Source organism: Bolinopsis microptera, chromosome 1, assembly GCF_026151205.1.
Source record: "Bolinopsis microptera isolate Bmic1 chromosome 1, MBARI_Bmic_1.0, whole genome shotgun sequence".
Taxonomy (NCBI): Eukaryota; Metazoa; Ctenophora; class Tentaculata; order Lobata; family Bolinopsidae; genus Bolinopsis; species Bolinopsis microptera.
This window is the reverse complement of record NC_087072.1, coordinates 23,576,909-23,600,185: the sequence shown is the minus strand read 5'-3', so window position 1 is coordinate 23,600,185 and position 23,277 is coordinate 23,576,909. Positions and strand designations below refer to the sequence as shown.

The window sequence follows — 23,277 nt, the reverse complement described above, 5'->3', positions numbered from 1 at the left end:
AGTAGTAAGCCGTAAGATATCTGGTATTGAGACAACAATATATGTAGATATAGTAAAACAGATGTCTTTCACCTGATCATCACAATCCTCATACAGAAGATGATAAGTTGCAGTATTATTGTGAGATAAAGCTACTCAAATGATGGTACGGACTATGGTACGGACTATGGTACGGACTATGGTACGGACTATGGTACGGACTATGGTACGGACTATGGTACGGACTATGGTACGGACTATGGTACGGACTATGGTACGGACTATGGTACGGACTATGGTACGGACTATGGTACGGACTATGGTACGGACTATGGTACGGACATTAAGTCGACAAGTTTTATCAAAAAGAGACGTGGTTTTTTGTTGAGAAAAAGCATGATAAATTTCGATATGCTACTTAACTTTCTTATCATCCATTGAATCCAAAGAAGTCTTTTAAGCAAGTAGAGGCGTTAAAATGTGGCTAAAACGCTGAATGAGAGTATCGATTAAATGTTTGAAATAAACTCAAGGTCCAAACTATCTAACTAATCCTTCCCAGGAGAAGTTTAATCGCGATATCTAAAATCTACATTCCACTCCAGGCTGCTTATTCCGAGTGAAGCATCACATTTGTCGTACTTTAAACGGTCGAAACCTTTAATGTCATATGCATGTCGCATAACTGTTAGCCGTATTCAACTTTGAAATCTCGCAAGTACAAATAAAAAGTTAAAAGAAGGGATCTGAGAAGGCAACTGAGGGAGGATGAAGACTGAGAGGGGAGCTGAGGGAAGATGAAGAGGGAAGACTGAGCGGCGCCCATCACATGCCCCACACAACTACTCACCACACCATTTGGTGTTCAATAACTGATATCCAGTGTGTAGTTGTGATAACAGAGATAATGCTGACATTTCCAGTGTATTACAGTCCCCCCTGTGAAGATCATCATTCATCACGAGGGGAGTGAAGTGCGGACCAGTAATGAGCTTATCATAGAGCTAAAATGGCTTAATCATGTGATAGCAAGTAAAACTAAAAGTAAACACGAAAGAGAACAAGATGTGAACTATGTTTTATTATTAACGTATTACTAGAGTGATAGTAATTGTGATAGTAACTGTCATTCCAGGAAAAGTAAGTACGAAATGTACGTTATCTTCAAATAGAGTAGATAGTAACCACTAATGATAGATAGTAACCACTAATGATTTAACCTCTTACTGCAAATAGAATAAGATCTGCAAATCAGTGTCTATATTCAGTGATATAAAAATACTTTACACTAATGGTAATATTTATGAAGGACAGGCGGAAGTGTGTGATAAAAGCGGTTAAATGTCAGATAACATTAGAAATATAAATCACTCCTCAATACACGAAGCTTCTCGGGGGAAACAATAAAAATTGACGAAAAAAATTAAAACGTTGTATGCTGTTATGTAACCTTACTTTAACTTTTAGGCCGCAGTATATCAAAAAGTAACAACTTCAGTGCAGGTTATTCCCAGAAAACATGTAAATTCTACTTGGTTAAATAGAGCGGGTACATTTTATGGCTACTATACAGATAACCGAAGAAAACATGATAAGAACATTCAACATATTATACACAAATTCTACACAGTCGAAATACGCAGAGAGAGAGAGAGAGAGAGAGAGAGAGAGAGAGAGAGAGAGAGAGAGAGAGAGAGAGAGAAAAGAGAGAGAGAGAGAGAGAGAGAGAGAGAGAGAGAGAGAGAGAGAGAGAGAGAGAGAGAGAGAGAGAGAGAGAGAGAAAGAGAGAGAGAGAGAGAGAGAGAGAGAGAGAGAGAGAGAGAGAGAGAGAGTGAGAGAGAGAGAGTGTGTGTATCTAGGATGTAGTACTCTAATATAGGCTACATACAAAGCCTTGTAAAAGGGGGCAGTCAAACACAGTACACAGTATTGTTCCTTAATACTGTAAACGTTATATACCCCACACGATAAATATCACGTATACCTCATATAAATGCTGAGTTAGCATAAATATGAGAGTCGGGATTGGGGGTAAAGTTCAGCGCACAACAAAATCACAACATAAATATCTTTATTCGGCTCAAGAGAATTCAGCGGAAAAAGAAGAAGGGTTAAAGGTTATTAATGAAGAACGGAGCTGTGGCCGTCATGCCTCGCATAAATTCAAATTTCATTTGAATAAATTATATGCACCATCCCCACACACCGTCCTTTACATACTCATCTCCTCACTAATAAGTGTTATTCTGTCGGGAAAACCAGATTTAGGGCCACAAGACAGGCTTATTAGAACTTGAGGGACTAGGTAAAACTCGTTATTAACTCGTTTTAAACTGGTTATAAACTGGTTATAATATAAATGGCGTATCGATGGCGTTTCTTCTAGCTTTTGAGGTTTTCAGTCTCTCAGTGCTATTCAAAGAATGACAACAGCAAAAAAGATTTTGATATTTGTTCTAAATAATCGTTCAAAAATAACGCTAACGCAAGAATTTTAGTTTTTAACTGAAGCTCTGAAAGGCTGTAACTGAAGTGGAACCAACAGATAAACTCCTTACTACGATAGATTAGCAACTTCAAACTGAAGAAAACTCTGAACTAGAAAGCAATTAACACTTGAAACAGAGCTTAACAACCATCTGTAACACCCCAGACTACAACGGTCACCCCCACTATAACGCGGGAACCTTCTAGCTGGGGTGTACAGTGTCTCTAGCCACCTGGTTCTGACCTGATCCAATCAGCTGCCAGTAACTTGTCACGTGGGCCAGCAACCCACCAATCACAGAGCTGCATTCTCATAGTTCTCGCTATTAAGTTACATAGTAAATCCGTCTTCACGTGACTGGTTTCAAGAGCTGTGATTGGACGACGGAGTGTCACGTGAGTGGAGAAGAAAAAGTTGGGTGGTTGTCAGGGTCTGTGACGTACTAAGGAGATTTGTGAATATATTATGCATGAGCGATCGAATTTTCACACAATAAACTAGAGGAAGATATGGTGGAACCCCGCCAAAATAGCAAAATGTTTCCTGAAGTATCTTTGAACTCCGCCTACCAAGCTACTCGTAAAACGAACAATGGGGTACACCACGGCATAACAAACCTACGAACCTAAAAATATCTTCGGAGCTGGAGAAACAAGAGCGTGGATCTCATTTAACATAATGGTAACAGAATGTGAGCGATTACAATGGATATTGGATAAGTGTGACGTCAACCAGCAATGGCTACAGAGATATAACTAATGACAGCATCTTTAAAGGGGCACTGAACCATTTCTAGAGAGATATTAGCATATTATAATCATTTGTCATTATCTTGAATCTAAATTCCAGCTAACACGATCGTAGAGATTTGTACACCATCCTTCTACTTGATGTTAGCGTTACCATGGTAACGAAGTGTTAAGATGTACTGGCCCCGTTTAAAATGGGGCTACGTAATTCATACTGGCACCATGAGGGTCCCCCCCCCCCGTCATGTGCCCCATCTTTATCCCTTTGTCAGCACCATGTGATAACTTCAAATTTCCTGTCAGCCCCCATTGCTGGCACTTGGCAGGGGAACCACTAAAGGAACTAACAGACTAACAGACTCACTAACTAACAAACTAGGAGGTACTGACAGAGAGCCACACCCCACATGAAATAACCTCACTGAGTTCACACTATATAACATATAATATTGTATAATGTACCACTGTCTCACCTCGGAGTGAGATCTCCTCTTTATCAGCGAATCTTCTTCAGAATCACGTCCTCCACCTTCACGTCCTCCACCTCACGTCCTCTACCTTCACGTCCTCCACCTTCACGTCCTCCACCTTCACGTCCTCCACCTTCACGTCCTCCACCTTCACGTCCTCCACCTTCACGTCCTCCACCTTCACGTCCTCCACCTTCACGTCCTCCACCTTCACGTCCTCTACCTTCACGTCCTCCACCTTCACGTCCTCCACCTTCACGTCCTCCACCTTCACGTCCTCCACCTTCACGTCCTCCACCTTCACGTCCTCCACCTTCACGTCCTCCACCTTCACGTCCTCCACCTTCACGTCCTCCACCTTCACGTCCTCCACCTTCACGTCCTCCACCTTCACGTCCTCCACCTTCACGTCCTCCACCTTCACGTCCTCCACCTTCACGTCCTCCACCTTCACGTCCTCCACCTTCACGTCCTCCACCTTCACGTCCTCCACCTTCACATCCTCCACCTTCACGTCCTCTACCTTCACGTCCTCCACCTTCACGTCCTCTACCTTCACGTCCTCTACCTTCACGTCCTCTACCTTCACGTCCTCCACCTTCACGTCCTCTACCTTCACGTCCTCTACCTTCACGTCCTCCACCTTCACGTCCTCCACCTTCACGTCCTCCACCTTCACGTCCTCCACCTTCACGTCCTCCACCTTCACGTCCTCCACCTTCACGTCCTCTACCTTCACGTCCTCCACCTTCACGTCCTCCACCTTCACGTCCTCTACCTTCACGTCCTCCACCTTCACGTCCTCCACCTTCACGTCCTCCAGCCATGTTTCTCCAAATCCTCAGAACACGTATGTACAACCAGTCCATGACGCAAAACACGAGAGCAGACTACACAGCGTAACAAAATATCACAGTTAGAAAGGTATTGTTTGAGACAGTGTGTTAGATGGTACTAGAGACTACTGGCACGAGGGAGCTAATTTAGCGGCTGAGGAGATTAACAATATTAACCTCATCTGATCGTGCCACACTATAACGTGATATAAAAAACCTCCCATATAATTGGCGCACATAACAGATATTTTTAGTTTTGATCACGTGACAGTTCTTCATAAACAATCCTAGTGTGGAGTTCAGTAGATCCGAGGTACTGCCAATCAAATACAGAGATCCTGATCACGTGTCAAAACAAAAGCGGTTATCAGCAGCAAGATGATACCAGTATTGGCAACATCATTCATTATAGTTCTAGTATTATACTTCTGTTGAAAGTAAGCGGCCAATCATGAACCCAGATTTTGAGCACGTGTAGAAATAACTATCTAATCACAACGCTCGATTCATGGTTCGAAGTCCGTGAAATGACCCAAAACCACATGGACTGAGAGATGTTTACAAACACGAACCCAGTATGTTTGATCGTTCCTTGTGGTTCAGATTTACATACTGTAGTGCGGCACGTACCATAGTGCTAAACGATCGACACGGTCGCACTGCAGTGCGCTACCCAGCACTTCAGTGCGCTACAGTGCGCTACAGTGCGCTACATGAGCTCAGCTACATGAGCTCAGCTACATGAGCTCAGCTACATGAGCTCAGCTACATGAGCTCAGCTCTCACCTGAATGTAGCAGATATCCCAACTGAGACGCAGAGACCCCTAAATAAGGCTGTGCCCCTTACTGATTTAGATTACTAAACAGCCGAACACTCCTTTCGATGGTTAGCAATAAAATGTACATGTTATTTAGATTATGTACAAATAATCATTACTCATTAGTCATATCTGCCAAGTATCTCTCATATTGAATCCTCGCAACTGTACTTTGTAGTCTCGAAAAAGCAATGGATTATTTTAGAATGACAGCTGTGGTTAGTATAATAGAGGCCCCTTCCAGCCATTGCCACTGCGAATTTAACCTAAAACCTGCCCAGTTAATAGCGAAGACTGCGAAATTACCACTCCTGCCTAGTAATCTAATTTACCCTGTCCAGATCAGCAGTATATTACACTAAATCCGCAGGTTTTCTCTTAATTTTTTATGTCAAAACCTGCCTAATTAACTAGTGATCCTGCATCAACAGCGCAGGTATTTGTTATTTGGCAGGTTTTCTATTAACTTGGCAGGATTTGCTATAAAATTATCAATCCTTTCCGGATGGATTACGGCAGTGATAAAGTTAAATCGGCAGGTTTTCCATTAACTTGGCAGGATTTTTTATAAAATTATCAATCCTTGCCGGATAGATTACGGCAGTGATAAAGTTAAATCGGCAGGTTTTCCATTAACTTTGCAGGATTTGTTATAAAATTATCAATCCATGCCAAATAGATTATAATGCTATAATCTTATTATGGCAGCGTTAAATTTATAAATTGGCAGGTTTCTTTTATCTTTCTTTTAAGTTCTTAAGTTATTTGGAATTTTGCTTATTTGGCACCAAAACTAAAAGTCAATAAAACCGAGTTGATTAGCGCAGTCAAGAAATTGGCCGGAGTTGATAAAAAGCTGACAACCATGGCACTGAATCTCCAAATGAGAGGTATAGTACGCTATATACTTATATAATATATAGTACGGTACCGCAACAATTGACCCCCTCCCCCCCCCCCCCCCCCCCCCCCCCTCCGACAAATGAACCCCTGATGCAATCTACCCCCGACAATTGACCCCCCGTGTAATTACACTGGGGTCAATTCAGGGTTAGGGTCAGGGTTAGGGTCAGGGTTAGGGTCAGGGTTAGGGTCAGGGTTAGGGTCAGGGTCAGGCCCAGGGTTAGGGTTAGGGTTAGGGTTAGGGTCAGGGTCAGGGTCAGGGTTAGGGTCAGGGTTAGGGTCAGGGTTAGGGTTACTGGGTAACACGACTCCTGTCAGCGACATCTGTCCGACAGCGACATCTGTCCGACTCAGGGTACCAGAAAAAACGACATTTGTCCGAAATTGTGATCTGATTTCAATACAACACATTTCCAATTAGAGACGTGATCTGAACTGTTAATTTGAATACGTAACATTGCCAATTTGAGATATGATCTGAGCCATAGTGTACTACTAGTTTATTTTCGACCTATATAGGCAGGCAGGCATGAAGCAACTGCGTTGTGAATGGCGAGCTCGTAGTCCATGAGAATGTATTGTGGTTGGTAGCCCCAAGGTCTCAGAAGCCCAGGTGTCTATCTCCTCGAACATGTTGCGGTAGAGGGTCGTCGATTTTCCAGGAATGAGTCCTTAGAAGAGGGGGAGGTGCCAGCCGTCAGGGAAGAGTCCGTGGACTGTGAAGAGCTGATGGAAGAGATTAGGTGCGGATTTGAAGGTACCGTTGGGCGTTGACTACGCAATGCTCCGCGTCCACCATATGATCTGCGTTCTTACGAGTCCCCCAAAGGAATGATCGACGAGTCTGTTCGTCCCATCCAGAGTCCCAGAGCATCATTGGACTGTTGTCGGTAGAGAGGATTTAGTTTGCAGGAATGGATAGCGTTTCCAGATCTCTCGGGTCTGTTTGCTGCAGATCTGGGTCTGTTTACTGAAGATTGGTTGCCATTGTGGATTGCGATAACTGATCTCCATACGGCTGCTATCCTAAATGTACTCATGTAGGCTGTGTCCTGTGATGTGATCGACAGCTTGTTAGTGTACGGCTAGCACAATCCTGTCACGTATCGATGGATCAGATCTCAATGGATCAAATCAGCATTCGAACAATGGGAGCAACGTCACGAAATTACCCGTGAGTTTGTGAAATACGAATGTGAACCGAAATTACAATATGATCCGAAATTCGGACAGATGTCGCCAAAAACGACTCCTGTCCGACAGCGAAATCTGTCCGAAATCCCCAATTCGGCTGTCGGACAGATGTCGCTGTCGGACAGATGTCGCCCAATCGGGTTACTGTTAGGGTTAGTATAATAAATATATTTGTTTGGTCAATTGTCGGGGGGGGGGGGGGGGGGGGGTCAATTTTCAAGTATTATATCACTTGCACCGTTTAGCTCCACGTGGTTTCTTAAGCTTAAATACTTAACTGTCCTGTCAAGATAAAGTAAATCACTATCACCTCTCATTCTTAATAAGTTAGTAAGCAAGCATCTGATCATTTTAAAACAGTCACCTCCCAATTTAGCAAGTTCTTACATCTATATTACAGTCTACACCCTTCAATAATGAGATAATATGTTTGGCCGGTAGAGGGTCCGCAGTAGTCCCATTACAGCATTACCTCATTACCTTAGCATTGCTGTACAGTGTACAACTACTATAAGAGTATAAGATAAACATCCTTCACCAAAACTGGTTTGTCCGCTTTCTATTACTAATTTTCCGCTGAAAGTGCCACATAACATCAGTGATCAATTAATATTGGTAAATAGCAATAATTTGAGTTATAGGTTGACCTCCCACTTAGAGCATATGTGGGAGGTCAACCTATAAATTATAGTACGAGCTATTTCCAATTCGTGAATACGAATTTCGATTAAGGTCCAACTTATTAAGTGTCACTTTAACGTGTGACAAATTTCCGATCAAATATCTCATAATCTGAAAATAACTGCATATTTAGAACTATTATATTAATTGTAATTGAAGATTCTTTCAGAATCACTTCATTCACTAAATCTTACAATGTGAACAATGAACAGGTAGAGGCACTGCAACTGAAAAAGTGCTGTCCTCACTACTTAAGAACATAGCAATCTAATCTAAAAATGGCAACCTAAGAACTGAAGTTAAGCAAACAGTTATTTTCCAATAATCGGTTTGTACTTTTATACTCAAACTTATCATAGACCCCGTGTTGGTAACAGTGGATAATATGCAGTGGCGAAACGTACCTAAGAGGCCGCAGCTGCACCCCCCCCATCCCCTTCCGCATAGCAGGGGTTGCCGGAGTGTCGGGCGGTCGTTTCGCCACTGACTAGTGACTGCATGTATAAAAGTATAAACTATAGAGCCATGTAGGCATGTAGCATTCTGTACTTCTGTAGCTTTGCACAAACCAAGTCTCAGTCCTACACCCTACCTAGTAATAAGGTTATACGATCATTACAGTATTCCACATTGTACACTCAAATTATCCAAAACCCCTGCCAATATAGGTTTAATCACGCCACAAGTTGATTCAAATTATCTCAACTTACGCAGGATTTGCGTTAAATCTGCAGCATTCGACTTTATATTTAACGGAAAACCTGCCAAAATGGAGCAAACCTGCCGAGAGTAGGTGAAAGGTGAGGCAGGTTTTGTGTTAATTTTGCAGGCTTTTCTATAAATCAACAACTCGATTAAATAATTACGTGAGATAAATCTCTGCACGAATACGATAAATAGGCAGGTTTTCGGTTAATTTTGCAGGAATCATTTTAAGACTTCAAATTGATTATCAGTCTTAATGTAAAACCTGCCAAATTAGGTGGCAGGTGGCAATGGCTGGAAGGGGCCTTAATAGTGACAGTTCAATGGTGACGGACGAAGTTGTTATGGTGACGGTGTCATGGTGACGGTGTTATGGTGACAGTAATTAAAAACCAATAACTAAGAATGTACTCTTACCTTACTGCTACCGTTCATCTTAGCTTCTCTCACTGTGTTTCTCTGTATCTGAAAATAACTTTCATTACATTTGGGGTAGGGTTGAGAACGAAAAACTTCCATCTTTCTAAGTTATAAAGGTGTAGAGTCGGGCCCATATTTACTGAGACTCTTAGTGGGGGGGGGGGGGGGGGTAATGCACCTTCTTGTCAGTATATTTAGCACAGTAGCCTGTAACATTTTACACTCGTGATACGCACAGGAGATAAGAAAGTTCTGTCAAGTTCTCGCATAAAAATTGCTGTGATATTTTAGCAATGAAATAATCAGCTAGTAAGCATCTGAGGACGACATTCTAGAAAATCGTTTTACTTTTGGCCCTGCTTTAGCGCGGAGCAATAAAAATAGCCGATACCGTTACATTTCTAACGGATCATATTTACTCTACAGCACAGTTTTTATGTGATTAATTACTTCTTTATGAGTAATAGCGGCATAATATAAAAGGCAATAATGAGATGAAAAAGATAACGGGAAATGAGTTTTACACGCATAAACTTAAACTATATGTCGCAATGCAGGGCAGCACACGCAACATCAATGAAGCTAAGTGCATAGTGCACGAAAGTTGCACGCAAGCTGTTGTGAAGCTGAGCGTGCACGCAGCAGAGACCTGTTTAACATCAGGACAGCTCCGGAGACGTGATCTAGAAGAGAGACCAGAGACCAGAGACTTGGAGGCCAAGGAGGCGGGGTTACTGAGCTGACGTCGTGCCGTCTGGTGTATCTCCCCTGAAGCACGACGTTGTTGGTTGCGGGAGGAGGAGGGCCGCTGAGGGAGCTGTCGAGCAGGGAGGGACTCTAATAAAAACAGGAGCTCAGATCCGGAGGACTTGTTAGACATGATGAGGGAGCTAGATAGAGAGTCACGGTCGTGTAACACTAGACATTATCAATTAGAACAACATCAGAACTTGGGAGGATATTATAGGACAATAATTCGCTATGTCTTAGATCACGTTGTTAGGGGTGACTAAGCGTGCTTAACAGTGACTAAGTTACCAATGATTGGGCGATTGTTTATCAGCCGCATAGAATATGTTGAATGTTAACTATTTCTTTCTTCTAGTAACTTGAGATAGTAGAAGAAATTGTTAACATAACATTATTACAATTTTACATTAACATACCATAGTTAAATTTTCCTGGAATAAGTTAGTCTATCCCATCTTTAAAATCAAGAATTCATCTGGCTTAGTTCTATTTTGTTCAGAATTGTATTTTTTATTTTGTACTTTAGAATTAGAGTACCCAACTGAGGGAGATTTTATGAAAATAATAAAATCTCTTTCGTTACAAACTGTAAGCAAATGTAAGACAAGATTCAGTGTCGAAACCAAAACTTCAAAGGATGGAAATCAGCGAGCCATTCATCTTACTAATGTTTAATCGATCAATTGATTTGGTGCGATATAAGCATGACATAGAAGCGCCACAAGATTGTGCAATGTGCCACCACCTGCCACACGCTCACAACACCAAACAACACCTTGTGGCTGGTCACACTCACCCTGCACCTATTGACCCTATTGAATATTCAAATCAATCTTATCACGTAATTTGGGTACAATTATACACGATCTCTCTCACACTGTACATTGTACACGAGGGGTAGGCACTCAAAGCAACGAAACATGTGAACACTGAACAGGTACGCAGGTTCCAGCACAGATAGTTGTATTGTACTGATATCTGTAGCTTTATTAAATTCGCGTGATTTGCCAGACAGGTGTTGCGATACCTCGACTTGGATTACATTCTGGACCAGGTCCAGGGAGAAAAGGGGTATTTGAGAGCGTAGAAACTGTGTGCACATAATATAATAGACCAGCTAGATACCAGCAGCTAGGGTGAGGATTTACACGGTATCTGAATTAAAGTTCGCAAGTCAGTGTAATACCAGCGGTGCCGAACTAGCCATTATACTGTAACATTACAGGGCTACTATATGTCAAATTAAACGACCACTGACATTGTGCCTTATTGTGATTATGAGAGAATTAGGTTCCATTTATTGAACCCTTTATGAGGTTTGGTAACGTTTGCAGGGTAATGTCGTGTGAAACAAGTTCGCGTAACTTAAAACTGGATCAAGAAACAATGTCAAGAAAACAGGAGTCGTGAAACAAATACATTAGACAGAGAGAGTTACAATTACAATGATTAAGAAATTTACAATAATTTAGGACTGGTGACTACACCAGATTTTAGAGGCTACTATTGTTCACTGGCAGGTACACGACTCTTTGTGAGTCGTACGTTTTCGTGATGTTCTACTGTCAGTCTCGTGTGTGATTTAGAAAGCCCTCTAGAAACTAGAGAGCTTATTTGATGAGGAACAGTAACAGAGACTGAGTTAAAAGCGCTGAAAATAAGTTACATGTTTTCAGAACAGATTCAACGTGAATGAACGCCGTTTCTCCACATTTTGATCATTCGTTCACTATCACAAGTGGTATTTATTAAAAAGAATTGCAAGACTAACCACTTTTTATTGTTTTGCTCAGCACAAGGCAGGAACTAGGCAGGATAAAAAACTTGGCGCTACCGCGCCGTGAGAATAAAGTAATAAAGTAATAAAATGATCATCAAGTAAAATGGCATTGGCTGTGTTGAGTAGTTGGCCAACGCACAGCAGATTACCTTTTTCCCGAGCAGGCTATCGAAGGATTTTGATCTCATGATCCCTGAGTTTCGGACTCCAGTGCCTACGACTTTGTTTCCCAGATTGAACCTTACACTTTTCATCCTCTTACTATCACACACAAACATCTCACACAACTATCAAACAAGGAGGGGTGTAACCAGGAGTGGGGAGGGGTTAACAAAACCAAGTGGCTGGTATCGGCCCTGGTACGGAAATAAAACGAATGTGTCAGAGAGTTTAAACCGATAATAACATCAGCACACTCGTTTTTAGAAATTAATAACCCCTTATCGGGTTGGATGTCAAGATATGGGTTGATCAGGTGCTTGTTCACAGGATATACACGGGTTGTTACTCAGGGATGAGAATTACAGGCTTATCGTGCCTGACTACAGTAATTTAATGTGACAGGTTACTTTAATAGCCATTTGACAGTGTACGTCTTGATGTAAACACTTAAACATAATTTAACACCTTAGAAGTCGTTAAAGTGGGTTTCATTGTAGTTTTATACCACTACCAGTGTTGAACCATTCACCAACTTTAATAGCGTTGCTGATAAACTTGACTTAATTTAAGTTTATTTTTGAAATATGAGGAATGTCCACGAGTCTAGATATAATGACGCAATAATTAACAATTTCAGTTCAACACACTTGATACGAGGTGGACCAGTTATCAACGAGCCAAAAATAACACAAATAGAAAAACTACGTTTGGTAAAAAATTCCATTATTTCATACGCATGCTATCACCAACTACCATCATGCCGTAAACGGACTATAAACCGCATTCTGTCACTCACCGATGTAACGCAGATTCACAGATCAGTAAGTTGTCAGGTCCTCGCTATCGATTAACAGATTGACAACACACACGCTAGAGAACAGAAAATATAATAATGTTGTGGAGCGCACTACACGAGAGAGCCAGCCTGCTCACCAAAATAATTAATAGGTTGACGTACAGGGGACTAAGTAATGACGAGCTATTGGGCGTCGTTACCATGGTAACGGTGTGCACGCGCACGGTTGTCATGGCAACACGATGCACGTGCGTTCTTATGAAAAGTAATAACTTGTTCTTAATCTTCACATGACTGTCTAGTCAATTGTTATCGCAAATAATATCTCGATTAAACAGCAGTCACTGAGATTCAACTAATCAGATGATTGATATAAACCTATGAATGTTCGAGTATTGCACGTGGTGTCTGGATTGACCAGTGAGCGTGCAGTATTCGGCACGTGTTAATTTGTTTTGGCGCGTGTTTTTGCACGTGCAGACAAAGCAAAGGTGAAAGTTTTCATTGGCAGAGAATATGAATGGGAAAGCAGCTACTAAGTACCTTAGTGATAGAAAATTGTACATATAAAAGTTTAGTTTAGCAAACTGCTAGCATTCCAGCTGCGGTGGAACTTACGTCAGAAAGCACTAGTACTACACCGGGCTCAATAAATAGCTATTTTCAAGATAGTTCCTTATTTATACTCTAGCTTATCAAAATGGGGCATACTAATGTTTCAAATGGAGTAACTTTAGTACACCGCTAATGATATAATAATTTAACGGCCGCAGTGATTAAATGTAAGTAATATTATTTGGAGACAAAGTGCTTTAGCTGATCTATTCTAGTAACCGGTTCGATCACCAAAAGTTTTGAAACTAGTTAAACCGCTATTCGAAGAAAAAACGTTCAGAAACCGAGAAATAAACAAAATATTATAAGATTGTGAGTAAAATACATATAATTAATGTAAGTCGCAAGACCGTGACGATGAATTAGGAGGAGGTTAAATGATAAACGATGAAATAATTAGGCAGTGACAGAAAAAAACGTGCGGGAGCACATCTAGTTTTATAGTAAAAAGAAACGTAGAAGTAAAATGAGAAAAGCACTTTCAGTATAACTATAAGAATAGTATCATGTCGTATAATGTCGTGGTAAAGAGTGGAGCTCTCTTTGCTCTCCCACACTTGTCTCAGATCATTGCTCATTTCTTAAGATACAGGAATTTAGAAACGTAATGTAATTACTTGAGTGTAAAACAAGATTACATGCTTTCTTCCCCGGGATATCAACACTAATTCAAGATCACGCAAAAGGTGTAAACCAAAGCCGTATCATGAAGAAGAAAAAAAAACTTTCGGCCTACGATAATGAAATTTACCATGGCCATGAATATAACAATTCGAAGTTATCTCAAACTCCTGTCTCAAATAACAGTCAGAGGGCATCCCCACCAAACGTGATGAGACGTCGATCAGCTGGGTTTCAGAGCCTAGCAACTAGAAATAAGCTTTGAAATCGTTTGAAATAAGAATTAGGGAAAGTGGCCGGGGTTTGTTACTGGGAGAGAATTCTTAACTTAATAAGAAATTTTGATTCCCTTGATTATACACTAAATTTACAGAAAGGAGCTTTCAATGATAATCAGAGCAGAATGTTCACTCCGTTCGAGTGAAAATTTAGCATTTCAAGATGTTTCAAGCGGGATCATACCACGGTATCATTTTCCAGCTAAGTAGACTTGATTAAGGTAGGTGTCTCGGCTCACAAATACAGATCTCAGCTAAATTATATAATAACATAAACCCGCCACGCAAAGGGTTTATATAACAGATCATCCCGCGCTAGCGGGATGATCTGATAAACACATACGAGTGCGCGCAGCGCACGAGTTTTGTGTTAATATGTAATCCCGAAGCGCCAGCTGAGGGATTACATTTATTTAGCCCTGAGCGTGAAGTGTTTATGGATTATAATTATCTCCGGCGATTTCGACAAGGGATTTATACTTTAGAAATACATTAGAATCTGAATGTCAAACCGATCTGTCATAGTGTAAGTGGAGCAATAGCTTGAACGTTAGCAGGAACAAGAGCTGGAAGGAGAGCAAGCAAAACAATACTATTTTAGGGCACGGACAAGGGTAGCTGGCTAGTCGCCAACTTCTCACGCCACGCGTTGGAGAAATTCCAAGAATTAGCTGCTTTGGCAACGTTCCCAGGAATTTGCGTGTAAAAGAAGTGGACGGTTACGATGTTTCATATCACGTGGTGCGCTTTCGTGTCACGTGGTATAGACTCAGCGTATGCTATTGGTGGCACGTGGTACGCACGTGACGCGCCCACGTGATCGCGCGTCTAACTGTTCTACTATTATCGAGTTCTAATCAGCAGTATCATTGATTATTGTAAGTCGGAGAATTGAATGATAAACATCAGTTACGACTAAAAAGCGGGCCGGGTTTATACAAATTTCCGGGGCGGGATGATATCACTTTGAGATGTTTATCTAACAGCGGGCCGGGCTGAGTGATAATATGATCCCGCGTCGAAATCCCGGAGATATTTATAAATGCCTAATCCTACACGAACAGTTCGGCCTATCAAAGCGGGCGGACACCGGGCAAGTTATCTAACATTATCACACGCGGTGGGGAGCATTTAGATCAAGACATAACAGTTCTTTATTCGTTAAACCAACTATACTTACTTATGTGAACTGTGAAGCCTGTGATAATAATTACTTAAAATGAAAACGCTGCTAAAAATATTTAAATTGCACGTTTAACTTGTGAAGAAAGAAGACGAGGTGGGGAACAAAGCATACGAGTAGCGGCGAGCTGAAGAGTTACAGTGGTTATGTGTGGGGAGCGATAAATGTGTATTGTGTGATCAGTAGTTTCTATCCTAACCAGTTTCAAATAACAACTAATCGCATTCAAATATTCACTAATTATATTTTCGCTCCTAAAGTAATAAAAACAGCGCCACGGAGAACATGTTGCATGTTTTCAGAGAGTAATGATAACTGCATTTCCAGAGATTCTCTCACTCAAATTTAGCCTAATCTTGTTGATGAAAAAAGAGAAAGGCTGGACGGACCGCAGACAGACGATCTTCACAAAAACTCAAATTTCAAGTTACCGATTTCGGTTACCTGCCTCATGTAACATTATTAGCAGATATGAAGTCAAATCAAATCAAATTCACAAAACGAATGTTCAATAAGACAACCGACTGTGTAGCGGTGTACATTGCTTTAAGCGCCAGAAGAGATGAAACCAATTTTACAATTCAATAAACGATACAATTGAGAACAGTGCAGCTATTTCAAAAAGTAACTCAATAAATCTGACATTATCCTTTATTTGGAAAGAAGCCAGGTCTGTTCTACAAGTACCAACATTCAACAAGAATATATCCTACCTTTTCACTAAACCCTGAACACCAACGAAGTCTCAATTTCATCTGGGATATTTGGCTACACTGGATATTCCATACCAATCTCATTCATTCCTTCATCACACGTTACTACAGTGTCTTAATTAAAGGGTTGGACATAATATGAAGACGGCGGAGCAACACAACTAAACAATAAAAAACGGTAGACTCAGAGAGATTATCATTTTTAGTGATCTACATGCTGACAACTCTGAACGAACCATAACTAACATGATGAAACAGAGAGCTGACATGCTCACAGCAGACTAACCTCTCATCGGGGATATTAGAAACTAACAACCAACTAACAACACGCTAACAACACGCTAACAACACGCTAACAACACGCTAACAACACGCTAACGACCATATAACAACCAGATAACAACCTAAAGACAAATATGCCTCGTAATCTCCAGGGCGGTTTAGTGTCCTCCTGAATAATGCAAATATGTGTAGTACACGTGCCGTTGGGGATGATCGTGTAAATGGAGACACCGTGTATGTACCAGAGTTCCCTGGCTTTAGAAGGAGAGCACTCGTTTCATTCAAGAGTAGGAGTACTTTGGTAAAGGACAAATGTTACCCAATCCTCCAATCTGAGTAATTGTCTGGCCACCAGAACACAACGGATACCGCCATTAAGTTCAATCACTGTGAGCTCTTGTACTCTGGACAATCTGGGATCTCGTCCATAGCTTTGTGAGGACTTGATTGTGAGACAGCCAGTGAATAAAAGAACACAGTGTGATCACAAATACAGTTACACAGTCGGTAATGCTGCTACAGTGGTACCTAATTGTTACAATTGCAGTACAAACTACATATCTAGTCACTAATTTTTCCTTTTCTAGACTATTAATTAATAGCCTGACAATCGCCAAGCTAGTAATAGGCTGCCTATATTTTTCTAGACTGATCGTATCATGACTATAATAATATTATGTCGTGTTACATGATGGTGAGCAGACAAGATGGAAAATACCAGGATGCCGGATGGAATATACCGGGATGCCGGATGGAAAATACCAGGATGCCGGATGGAAGTTTCCAAACTTGCAAAGTCTTCAGTTCAAAGACTTCGTAGGTTTTTTTTTCAGTACTCCGTTTATGTAGCCTCAATTAGGCCACCAACGACCAACCCAGTACAAAAGTGTAAGAAATATCAATAACAATAAGAGAACTTTGCTAAACGGAAATAAATAAAGTTATAATTATAGCTGATAATTATGAGCAATTTGCCGTATAGTGCTAACTGTGTTAACTGTGCACACATTAGAATATCTTAACTGTTAAGCTGTTATGATAATCACATATTAGCAACAGGCAGACCAAAAATTAAAGAAATGTGGACTGTCAAGACAATCCTTGATTGTTTTTATACAGAACAGGACTGGTATCTGATATGATGATAGTATCCTTTACTCAGTATTGTGTACAGTGAAACTTCGAACCACGGACAAAATTAATACCGGCACAATCGAAAATTGCCGGAAATAAGTTGGTCCGAAAATTTAACCTCAGTGATATTGTATTGTTGCCAAGCATGAAAATCCTAAATGTATGTGTAACAGTTATTAATTGGTCCGTGATTTCCTGGTCCGGTGCTCGATGGTTCACTCATCACTATTTTGAAGTCCGATCCCCAATCCTGAATCCAGTGCTTTCAGCTCTGATCGATCTTCCAGATTAATTTAACGCACCAACTTCCGCGCGCGCGCGAGCGACCATGCTCAGGTGGTAATGAAGAGGGCGCTTTCGCTGTAAATTTATTACCGCGCTTTACGTCTAATCTTTCTTGGATACTAAGAAGTAAACTGATTCAAATAAAACTAATCTTTACTTACAAGCTTTATGCAGTGACTGATCACTGATATATTTTAAAATAACATCTGTTCACTAAACGGTTTTAATGCAATGATGATGTTGAATATTGACGTTTGGGTACTAGATGACACAAACGTCGAGGGTAGTCTTAACATAATATTTAAATATTGTATCTCCATTATAATTCAGAGAAGTATTTCTGTAATCTGTTCCGGATATATAGTAACCCCAGAATCAGAGAGTATTCTGCCGCTAGCATTTTAGTGGTGGATCCGTATTTTTAAAACCCGGAGGCCGGATGTGTGCTCATCGGTTGAATAACTGGTCGACATTTTGAAACTGAATTACCTTTAAATACCCATAAAATGTTCGTTTTTTGTGTGTCTTATGTTTACGACTAGCTGATGCGAAGGTAAATGAAATGATAATAAGTGATAAAATATAATCACTGACATATTTCATTTTGTGACAGCAATTTCGTCACAAAAGCTTAAAAACAAGGAATACAAAAGAGTCGTCTGACCTGATGACCATTTCTCGCATTTGCGAAGAATAAACAAATTCCAACATAGCTGAGAATTAATGTGGTGTTCTAAAAGCTCCCTCTTACTGCAGCAGAGTTATAAGCAGCCTTCACGCGTTACCAGCCAAATCACCAGATTCAGGTCATTGCTTGGCGGCTTCTCCTCAAACAGCCAATCTTGACCCTTCATATTGTTCTTTCAGAGAATCCAGGTCCCTTCCTTTTAGACAAACATTGTTCATTTTTTGCATGATCGATTAACTCCGCAAACCAAGCGATGCACCCACAAAGACTCAGTGATAAGTTCTAACTTCTATACTCCAAAATATATTTGTGCAGTTATGTTTGCACCTTCAACTCATTTGTTAAGATCCACATCATAGCCTGTAATTTGGCGGATGACGGAAATCCTTCTCCCTTCTCAAGATCCTTCCCTCTTCTCAAGATCTAGAACTGACGAAGAGCACCTCTTTTCAAATTCAGTAGGAAGATAGGATGAGACAAAATCGAACCAAAAACAAACTGATAAATAAAATAACTAAAAAACTAGCAAACAATCTAACAAACTATTTAACTAACCTTGTTTTCCTCCTGTTCAGAATATCTCCTGTAATCCTGAACTTGGCTGGGTTGCAGAGTTGCGTATCTCCGGGATCCTTTACTGGACTGGGAGGAATGGGAATGGGAATCGTACACATCGTCCCGCGATCTGTGGCAAAACAACCCTTTTAAACGCATATCGTCACTAATATTACGGGGTGTTATTTTGTAAATCAGGTGCTCACATTAAATGTAATTTGTAACTGAATAAGATGTAATTTGCCTGCCATATTCTGCTTATCTCTGATAGCATTTGAATTCCAGAAAATTAAAACTTTTTGTGCGATGCCTGTGCTATAAACGGACACAAACACAGAATCTCTAAATTTGGCTGAAAGTGCTACTTCTCATGTAGACTCACCTGGTCACTTTATCGAAATAAACATCTCTGGGCGGGAAGGCAGTCTCACGGTTTCTTGGATCGTCCTCAAAGTGTCGAGGTTGGCGCTGCGGCGGGGGCGGTGGTGCACGTTCGTCATGATAACGGGGCGCGTTGTCATAGCGACCTAGCGTTGCAGTACGTTGTACGTCATCATCTTTTCTGTTCCGTGATCTTCCGAGTGTGTTAAACATTGTACCACTGTAAAATGAGACACGTTTTACATTTGATACTTTGTTAATATAATATAACACACAATTCTTACTCGATTTTCACGTCATAGATAATTTAGTGATAACGAGTTACGGGTTGCTAATTAGAATAACCTGGATGATTTCCCATGCCTCATTGATTGAGGGTCAGGCATTGTTATCTGCTATTGTTATTATCAAGGCTCACTATACAATACACACAATGTAGGCGCAGTAACTTATTAAGCTCAACATGTAGTTAAAAGGGTGTAATGATTGATATTGTACAAGGACAGAGAATAAACATCACGGTCCGATGAATCCCACACACGAGCACTAATCGACCTAATTGGCTGGTAATGAGATAATTAAGTAATGAAGTTGAGATAAAGTTGGCATGTACATTACCGTTACAATTTGAGGAGGAGGGTCTCTTAAATAAACATTATCTTTTGAGGAGTAAAGATGGAATGTGCGGAATGATCGACTCTTAAATATGCAAAAATAGGTGTAACCTCTCATAATACATCTGATAACACAAGATAAGGGAAACGTTTACAAACATGACTCGTTCAATCAAAATCACAACTTAAAGAAAAACAGTACAGCATAAAGACACACTTGCAGTCACGAACTGCTTCATTAGCGAATACGTGTTTTTCAATTACTTGATCAGCAATCTCATTATCTGAGTAGCTGAATTGTAAAATGCAAGGCGCGTGATGGAATGAAATTTACTAAGAACATCAAGGTACTAATGGAATGCTACAATCTGATATGTAACTTTCAACAGAAACAAATCCGATGAAAATCATCATTCGAATTCCTTAAAATAAGAACGCGCGTACACACTACATACAAAATCAGCAGTAACACCTGGCAATTAGGTAAACAGTATCGAGTAAAACCGTATTTTAGTAGAAATTCCCGATATTCGAACAAATAACCAGGAATGTCAAGTAATTCTACGTCACGATCAAGTTATTCATACTTTTAATAAACAACGGAGTGATACTGAATTTACTTAGATTTCTTACTCAATACTCACTTCCCATATCTTTCATGACGTTTACACAGATCGATACTTAAGTTAAGATAACTGATTTCGTCACCCTACTTTACACCCCATTGAATGTCTGTACAAGACAAGGACCTGTCCCCTGCCCATCTGATCATCGCACCAGACTAACCATGACGTATCATTAACGGTATTAAGTGTTCCCTCTCTACTGCGGAGTGTTTTCTCTTCTGGTAGTCAGAACAAATAGACTTGGCTAAATGGTCGGGTGAGGCGATAATCTTTCAGAGTTTCTCTAAAACTTGTAGTCAAATTTACTGACAACTGTATTCCTCTTTTCATCAAGATACAGAGATACTGTAACCTGGCCACTAACCAAACTATACTACCCTGACACCACACTCCAACCAGACCGTTTATTTGGCACAAGAAGCCTTGATTTAGAGAGTTAGCTAGTGTTTGGACCACAGTGAATGAGTTATTGTTTGATGTACAAAAGGAGCTGTGTTTACAAAAGAGTTTATAAAGGAGCTGGTTTAATTGATTCAAGGTTTGAAAGGAAACTGCCAATTAGCATGTTACATCAGACAGTATCTAACAGTACAATTATATCAAATACAGGTCAGTTAAACACAGTTACTGTTACAGTTGTTACAACAAGACAACAAGACTACAAGAGAGAGAGTTGCTACAATTCACAATACAATATTACAACAATAGAGGGTTCATGCACGGCACACGTACAACAACACATGTTTCAACAAAACATTGTGGATCAAGCCCAATTAACTTCAAATCAAGACGGACCATGTGATATTTTCCTTTCATGAAACCACCAACAATCATATCAAGCTTGTGAGACATCACCCTTTATAAGCTTTATAAGATTCATGTTTATGAGAGTGTTATTTTCAGGTTATAAAATTTACGGTTTTTTTCAAGTTTATAAGATGTATGTCCCCCATTATATCTGGTATAAATAACACAAAAGGTAGGACCTACAATCCACACCACTCAGACTAAAAGCCTTAAATCTAGGGTGCTTGATACTTGAGATCTATTTATAGATATTACGATTGGACTACCACAGCCGAGAAGATGATTGAACCATTAACCTCGGAATTGTGAGAACGAAGATATTTGTGTAAGATAATGCTTGTCATTTGTGTAACGTGATAATGTGATGGGATATTGACACATATCTTTGTAACACTGTTCTCAGTATGATAAGCATCATGTGGATCATTGTTCCTTGCTGGACCCTCTCCAGTTCTGTAATATAGACTCAGTGAGTAATAAACAACCACAATAAACAATTACAATAAACAACCACAATAAACAACCACAATAAACAACCACAATAAACAACCACAATAAACAACCACAATAAACAACCACAATAAACAACCACAATAAACAACCACAATAAACAACCACAATAAACAACCACAATAAACAACCACAATAAACAACCACAATAAACAACCACAATAAACAACCACAATAAACAACCACAATAAACAACCACAATAAACAACCACAATAAACAACCACAATAAACAACCACAATAAACAACCACAATAAACAACCACAATAAACAACCACAATAAACAACCACAATAAACAACCACAATAAACAACCACAATAAACAACCACAATAAACAACCACAATAAACAACCACAATAAACAACCACAATAAACAACCACAATAAACAACCACAATAAACAACCACAATAAACAACCACAATAAACAACCACAATAAACAACCACAATAAACAACCACAATACTGACCAACTATGTGACGGTGATAATGTGACCAAATAGAAATTAGACATTTTGAGGTAACATTTTAGAATACTGGTCTTGCAACAAGAATTAGTAGAATTATGTAGTCTGGTTAAGTAAACCCGGTAAATACCCTCACTTTAAAGTAATCTAGTAGTGGATTTATAACTCTGTACTATCAATACTTCAATAGTGCTATTAGATCAGATACAAGGTGTTCTAGTAACATGTCCAGGCTTGCCATCAAGACATAATATGGTGGAATCAAACAGCGGGTTGGATATGTTTTAAGTGCTATCCATTTCTCAATGAAGGCATTCATTCGTGGAAGAGGTAATTTGGGATCAAATTTAGAGCAAATAAATGCAGGCCACCGTCTTACCGTCTATGCTTTGTGCTAAAATTCCATATTAACCAGTAGTATGGGTCTGTTATATTTTACCCAGGCCTTGGTAACTCAACTCAACACGAATCATCATGAGACATGAACCTTGAATATAATGATCCAGAGCCTTGTAATTACACGTGCTAAAATGACACATCAACGTTACTAAATACTAATATCAGCATTATATAATACCAGTATATAATACCAGTATACGCCCAAATCTCATAGCCACTATACCAAATCTCATAGCCACTATACCAAATCTCATAGCCACTATACCAAATCTCATAGCCACTATACCAAATCTCATAGCCACTATACCAAATCTCATATCCACTATACCAAATTTCATATCTATAAAGCTTTGAAAGGGAACATGTGTACTCCGGAGGGTCTCATCATT

At 40.1% G+C, this 23,277-nt stretch overlaps 1 protein-coding gene across 1 annotated transcript in view; it reads right to left on the bottom strand.

Moving 5' to 3' along the window:
- The window catches only part of LOC134825947 (uncharacterized), a 44,199-nt gene that overhangs the window by 12,119 nt on the left and 8,803 nt on the right, over positions 1-23,277 (bottom strand). The window contains exons 4-6 of the mRNA XM_063838156.1: positions 19,469-19,687; positions 19,087-19,216; positions 9,242-9,289 (exon numbers count right to left, since the gene is read on the bottom strand). Of these exons, the coding sequence (XP_063694226.1) occupies positions 9,242-9,289; positions 19,087-19,216; positions 19,469-19,687 (397 nt within the window). The remainder of the gene's footprint in view (positions 1-9,241; positions 9,290-19,086; positions 19,217-19,468; positions 19,688-23,277) is intronic.